Source organism: Squalius cephalus (genome assembly GCF_949319135.1).
Source record: "Squalius cephalus genome assembly, chromosome: 7".
Classification (NCBI taxonomy): Eukaryota; Metazoa; Chordata; class Actinopteri; order Cypriniformes; family Leuciscidae; genus Squalius; species Squalius cephalus.
Window position 1 is genome coordinate 12,378,169 of NC_137128.1, and position 7,480 is coordinate 12,385,648.

Sequence of the window (7,480 nt, forward strand, 5' to 3'; positions counted from 1 at the left end):
TTGTGTAATTTCACATTTATCTGAAGTGTTTTGAGTTTTTGTTGACTTGTGTTTGCAGCCTTTTGACAGCTTCAAAAGGATGTGTAATGGAGGACAGAAAGTCAGCTATTACAAATAAAGAAAAGGTCATTTTCGTTAACGCTAAAACACAACGCAATGAAGTTCAACATTCAAAATACAGGTAAAACACCTTTAAAAAATAAATACGGAAAATACCGTTAAATTAATACAGTGCCCTATTTTTACGGATTTCAGGAGGAAAGAAAGATCGGAGAAAAATGAAAAAGATCATCAAAATATTACTGTTAAAAGCCTCTTAGAAGGTCATTTTAAGACTACTGGGATAATAGAGAGAATTTTCTTTCTTTCTTTCTTTCTTTCTTTCTTTCTTTCTTTCTTTCTTTCTTTCTTTCTTTCTTTCTTTCTTTCTTTCTTTCTTTCTTTCGCCTGCTCCACACTCCAGTCTGGTAGGTGGCGGCATAGATATCATATAAAGGCTAGATGTCTTAAGGCGGAGTCACTTCCGGCATCACCGGCGGCCATCTTAGGACAGGACTCTGTGAATTAAGGTGAGTGAGCAGCACGCACACAAATCCTCTTATCTCGCTGAAATCTGGACAGATTTACAAACGGTTTGGTTTCTTACAAACGTTATTAACGTGGCTATAATTCTGAATGCTTAAACATTTTGAACATAATTATTCATATGTATGCAGTATAATAGCTACATCTCTGACGTTTATAACAAACCAAACCGTTTGAAAATCGGTAGAAAATTGAGCAAGTTATGGTTATTTAAAAGTACATGCACCATGTTATGAGTGAGCGAGCATCCTGTCGTAAGATGGCCGCCGTGTGCGGATGTCGAGCTCCATTGGCCAGCAGCGCGGACGAGCCATCTAGCCTTTATATGATATCTATGGGTGGCGGTAACGCGCCTTTAAAGCTGGTTGCCAACCGCCAATCAAATCAGAGGAAGAAGAAGACGTCACCACTAGCGCCCGCCCCTTATGTTACGTCAGTGACAGACTCCCCTGAGCTGAGGTTAGTTCACAGCGCTTCTCATTTTTACACACTTATAAAAACACAGTTTGTTCAGGGTCATTTCTGAATTGTTTTCAGCTGGTACGGCGCTATTTGTGCGTATTTTCTTCCGGTGCCTTCGGATCATTTCGACCGTATTTATCATCACATATGCGCTTTTTCATAATTTTATTTTTTGTTTTCATATCACTTTATACAATAAATCCAAAATGAATAAAAAGCATAAATATGCACCTTTTTCGCTACACATATTCTTATCCGTCAGTTTGACTGAATGATCTGTAAAATTTAATTTGATATAGCCTATATTTCATTTTTTCAGACGTCAAGAGAATAACGTAACTTTTGGTATTTTAATGTGACATGATATATAACAAAAATATATGGCAAGAGCTATTCTCAGTCTATTCTCATTTCGGTAACACTTAACAATAAGGTTTTATTAGTTAACAAATTTAGTTAACGTGAATAAAGAATGGACAAAACTTGTGCAGCATTATTATTAGTTAATGTTAATTTCAACATTTACTAATGCATTGTAAATAAAAGTTGTATTTGTTAATATTACTTTATGCACTGTAAACTATTAACAAACAACTGTATGTATTAACTAACATTAACAAATATTAATAAATAATGTAACAAATGTATTGTAAATCTCATTGTGCCCAATTTTTGTAAATTATTATTATTATTGTGTTCATAGAGTGAATGATTCGCTGATTGTTTACAGTTATTTTCATAATTAGGGCATTGTCAAGGAAGGCCATGGGGTGATAGGAGTGCTGCGGTAATCACTTATTTCTGTGGGACAACCTGGAAGTCATCACCCTGGTTCCCTCAATATTGGCTTTTTGATTATTGCAGAATATAAGGTATATATGACTTAACAAAAGCTTTTGATTCCTACATGTTTTGTTTATTGTGATAATCTTCACAAATAAATACATATTTTATGAATTTTGAAGCGTAATTACAATCGGCAGAAGTCAAACTAGGCTATAAACTACACCACAGTCACACTTCAACATCACCATCACTTTTCAGTCTTTAAAAAAAATTAAAATCCCTGAAAGTTATAATAGTTTGCAAGAACACAGTTATAAACACAAGAGGCAGTGAAAGCAGACTATAGTGAGTAGAAGAGTTTTACCTGTTAGTGGAGGTGTTGCTAGACCATTTTTACAGTAAAATCTTGCTGTGCCTTAGTAAAATTCCTGATAAATAATTTTCTGATGAGGTAGATTACATTAGATACGGATGAATAGGCTTTCCTATTCATTGAACATTATTAGGGATGGGACCTGTTTGCTAAACTGTACAGCCAATCAGAGTGATCTCTCTCTCGTCGACGGCTCCACTGCAGATTCGACATGCTGGATTGGGCGAACTGCCGCCGCCGTGAGCCCGACTAGAGCCGACGTGTGGAAGACGCTCACCGATGGCCGGCCATCAGCCTGGTGTGTCACGGCCCTTAAACTGGGACTTGGCGGTGTGACTCTTATTCTGCCTGACAGACTGGACTGGAGACGGAGCGGTTTGACCAATCAGATGAAAGGTGCGTTTCAGCGCCGAACACATGCAAGAATGAAATATCGAAGCTATAAACCGATTTGAAAACCACCAACAAAAAATTGAGAAATCGAGCCGAAATCTAATTTTCCGTTTGTTAAACGAAAACACAATCCATCTTTCCATTTCTCTGCATTTCTTTTCAGATAAGCTTTCAAACGGGTAAACGCACATGGACCTCTGGCATCTGTTTGCTGAAATAAACATTTAGCAGGCAACGATGTGATGAACTTCAGAGCAATGCACCGATATGAAAATTTAGGCCGATAACGATAACCGATAAATCTTTGCATTTGAAATCCGATAACTGATACATTGGCCGATAAATCTGAAATTTTTGAGAGCCTGATTACAAAAACAAAAGTCTTACCATTAAAATCCATGTCCCAAGCACACAATTATAATGATATTTTCTTATTTTAATTTTGAATATTTGAATGAAACCAAAACCATCATGTTGAACAGTGCACATCTGAAGTGTCTCAGTTAAAAGGAAATAATCCACTATTTATCGGCTTTAATATATCAGCCAAATTTTCTTATCGGGCCGATAACGCTAACGTTAAAAATGAACCTACAATTTTTCTTCAGTGTTGTTTGTTTGTGTATAATTTTCCAAATTCCAATGTTTGTTAAAGTTAATGCTACACTGCTATATGATGCTTTCATTTAACTGTGGTTAATGAAACGGTCTCTCATCTCACTAAAGGACTGTTTCGGGAGTATTTCTTAACAGAGCCGCTGATAAACAAATTTATTTCATGTCAATAGTCCCCATTTTTACTTCATTTGTCATGCTGATGTCAACAGATCACATGTAAATTGACACTTACAGTTCATTTGATTGATGTCCATAGATTGAGTCAAACTATAAAGTCTGTGATAAACCACATTTAATGTTTTCAACAATAAAACAATAAAAACAATGAACAAAAACTCAGCTAAATTACAATATGTGAATATGTTTTAAAGCAAATAAATTTACATTTTGATAGTTAGATCAATGAACACAGAACATGCTTAAAATGTGACAGTGTGGATTACTCAAAGCATCAATTTAATAACAGATTTATTTGTGCAGATCTGCTCCTCCCACAGAAATGCACCAGTAAAATCAGCCTACAAGTGAAGAAGAGCTTATGAAAGAACATGGAGAACATAAATTATCCTGAATCCTGCAGAATAAAACAGGAAGATATTGAAGAACAAATAGGTTGGTGTTTATTCTTGACTCTTCAGTTAGGTTATAAAACTTCAGGCAGTTTATCAGATTTAGTGGTTGCCGTTAGAAAATCATAAGAGCTATGAAATGATGAATACAATGGTTTGAGGTTTATTGGTACCTGTTAGAGGCATTCAGTTTATCAGAGCAGATGTCACCAATGACATGACTTGTACCTCTAAAAAGAAAAGACATAATATAAAAAATAAAGGCTAATATGAACAGGTCCATCATATTAGTTTTGACTCATTGAAAACAATTGCTTTAAAATTGCTTCTCATTTGAGCTTTTTTTTATGATTTCCTGGAAATAAAACTGTAGGAACTTATTGTACTTTTACTTTTATTTTAGACCTGATGGAAGCGAATAAGGAGATTGAAGAGCCGACTGAAGCGAAGGAGAAACATCATCATGTCAAAACTGAAGAAATGTCTTCGAGTGACTCACTGGAAGGAAAAACCCAACAATGTTTCTCCTGCCCTCAGTGTGAAAAGAGTTTCTCATGCGAACAAAATCTTCATTTTCACGCAAGATTGCATAGATTGCCGCACACGTGTGATCAGTGCGGGAAGAGTTTCACAATTAGAGGAAACCTTACTGAACACATGAAAATCCACACCGCAGAAAAGCCACACATGCGTGATCAGTGTGGGAAGAGTTTCCCTCAAAAAGGAGACCTTAATGATCATCTGAAAAGCCACACTGTAGAGAAGCCGTACACACGTGATCAATGCGGGAAGAGTTTTCTCCATAGTGGAAGCTTTACCGAACACATGAAAGTCCACACTATGGAGAAGCCACACACATGTGATCAGTGTGGGAAGAGTTTCTCTCAGAAGGGAAACCTGAACGAACACATGAAAGTCCACACTGGAGAGAGGCCGCACACGTGTGATGGATGCGGGAAGAGTTTCACACATAAAGGAAACCTGAACGAACACATGAAAGTCCACACTGGGGAAAGGCCGCACACGTGTGATCAGTGCGGGAAGAAATTCAAGCTAAAAGTAACCCTTAATGAACACATGAAAATCCACACCGGAGAGAAGCCGCACAAATGTGACGAGTGTGGGAAGAGTTTCAGACGAAAACCAAGCCTTCAGGATCACATAAAAATCCACACTGGAGAAAATCTGTTCACGTGTGATCAGTGCGGGAAGAGTTTCAGAAAGGCCGGTGTTTTTAAAGTACATCTGCGGACTCATACTAGAGAAAGACCTTATAACTGTGATCATTGTGGTAAAAGGTTTTTTAGGGCCGATGCCCTGAAGGACCACGTGAAGCTCCATACAAACGAGAAGCCTCACGTGTGTTCTTTGTGTGGGAAGGGTTTTAGACAGATGGGTAATTTAAAAATACATCTGAAAAGACACAGCGGCGTGAAGGATCATATATGCTCGAAGTGTGGGAAGTCCTTCATTAGAGATTCTGAACTGAAACTGCACCAGTCAGTTCACACTGTAGAAAAGCCTTATGAGTGTCCGCAATGTGGCAAGAGATTCAAACGGCTAGAATATCTGAAAATACATGAGAGGATCCACACTGGAGTGAAGCCGTATCAGTGTCATTCATGTGGAAAGAGATTCACTTATTTGGGTTCTCTGCTTGGTCATACAAAAAGCACATGTCCGAAATTACAGTAAGTAATTTATGTTCATATCCAATCCCAATGCTGCGTCCTTACCAAACATGACCTAATAACAAGCAATAAAAGCTCTCATAAATATATTTCACCCCACACGGCTGAGATTGTTATGGCTCTCTGTCTACATCATTTTATTTTTGATATCCAGTGTTGCATAACAATCCGAAGTTCATTTCAGATTTGTTCTGGTCAGTTGATTTGCACCATGTGTTCATCTGTAGCTTCATTAAGTCTGAACCAGAGAATGTCTAATATGGCGAGAAGTTTCACTCTCACTACACTTCCGGCTTCTGAACTGGTTGCAGTTCCACTCTGATTCCATATGAGGGCGCTCACAGGACGAGTGCAGAATGAATGGAGGTCAATGGCGGTATACCCATCAAAATCCACTTTTCTCAGGATATAATTTTTTGTCTAGTAATTTGAATGTTGTATTCGAAAGGAGATGCAAAGAAATTACACATTGCTGGGTGTTAGATTTTTTAGAGTCACTTATTTGCTTTAAAAAGTCTTTCAAAATGTCAATGACGTCAGAATGCTGACGTCATTAGCAGAATGCTAGCGTGTTATGGGCAACAACAACTCAACCTGTAAGAAATCAAAACGACATAAGTACTCGTTCATTCAACTTTCGACCTAAAATCCATGTTGAACTTGCAAAATCTACAATCAAACCTGAGATTTCTCAACGGCGATCGGGTGAAAGAGACAAATTTAGCCGTCTAGCCCCATTGACTCCCATTCATTTTGCACTCATGGCGATCGCCCCCAGTGGAACTCTGGTGGAACTACAACCAAAATTCGGTACAATAGGACTTAAAGGAGAACTCCGGTCAATTTTAACATTGAGCTCATTTTTTTGTACATTTGGAGTGCTGTCAATACAGAGAACAACTACAAAAAACGGTGTTGCCTACACCGAGTTATTCTATTTTTAAAATTTGCACCCTGTTGACTTCAATAGGGCAAGTAGTAAGCCTGCTTTTTAGCCTCTTAACATCCTTTAAGTGTCATTACAAGTGCACAGAAAATGTGAGTGATTCCTTCCGAGTGAACACGGGTGGATCTGACTGCAGTAGATGTTAGAGATATTAATAAAAACGAAGTTAATTCAGCCAGCGCTCATACCTTTGTTTACATCCTGTTTTCGGTGGAACGCAATAGTAATCGATTGTCGAGTTCACGCGCGTGATCATTGGTAACTAAACCTATGCGCGTGAACTCGACAATCGATTACTATGGCCTTCCACCGAAAACAGGATGTAAACAAAGGTATGAGCGCTGGCTGAATTAACTTCGTTTTTATTAATATCTCTAACATCTACTGCAGTCAGATCCACCCGTGTTCACTCGGAAGGAATCACTCACATTTTCTGTGCACTTGTAATGACACTTAAAGGATGTTAAGAGGCTAAAAAGCAGGCTTACTACTTGCCCTATTGAAGTCAACAGGGTGCAAATTTTAAAAATAGAATAACTCGGTGTAGGCAACACCGTTTTTTGTAGTTGTTCTCTGTATTGACAGCACTCCAAATGTACAAAAAAATGAGCTCAATGTTAAAATTGACCGGAGTTCTCCTTTAATAGGGAGTGGGCAGGCTCTCTGTAGACGGGCTCTGGTCTGAACAATGTTTTCAGCTAAAAACGGAAAACTCTTCATGCTTTCGACCGTTCATTTGCAGAACAGCGTTTTGGGGCCCTGAAACCGCAAACTTTTGAAAACGGGTTTCAAAGTGCATGTTTTTGAAACGATAATTTATTGTCTCCATGTAAACTACAAAAATTTGTGAAAATACCGACTTTATGCGCATGCATATTACGTGTTCAATCTGTAAGTGTTTCTTTACAAAGTTACATCGTCAACTACTGGCCTGGCAGCAGAATACAGCATCTTTAGTCATTTTCGTGGATCCGTGTGAATGGGGATCATTTTGACAACTTTGCAATCTGTACGCGAAAAACGCAAAGAAAAAATTAGTACATCGTTGTCGTGTACT

The 7,480-nt window shown here is 38.0% G+C and overlaps 1 protein-coding gene across 2 annotated transcripts; it reads left to right on the forward strand.

The window, feature by feature from the left end:
• The first annotated feature begins 1,012 nt into the window (after positions 1-1,012).
• LOC307161772 (uncharacterized protein) lies at positions 1,013-5,850 on the forward strand. Of its 2 annotated transcripts, none has more exons than XM_079876713.1 (5): positions 1,013-1,044; positions 1,794-1,919; positions 2,411-2,602; positions 3,698-3,829; positions 4,190-5,850. In XM_079876713.1, the coding sequence occupies exons 4-5, from the start codon at positions 3,766-3,768 to the stop codon at positions 5,479-5,481; spliced, it is 1,356 nt and encodes a 451-aa protein (XP_079732839.1). In that variant the 5' UTR covers positions 1,013-1,044; positions 1,794-1,919; positions 2,411-2,602; positions 3,698-3,765; the 3' UTR covers positions 5,482-5,850. The 2 variants fall into 2 exon arrangements, with proteins under 2 accessions (XP_079732839.1, XP_079732840.1); XM_079876714.1 differs by having other exon boundaries at positions 1,021-1,044; positions 2,340-2,602.
• The last annotated feature ends 1,630 nt before the right edge of the window (positions 5,851-7,480 follow it).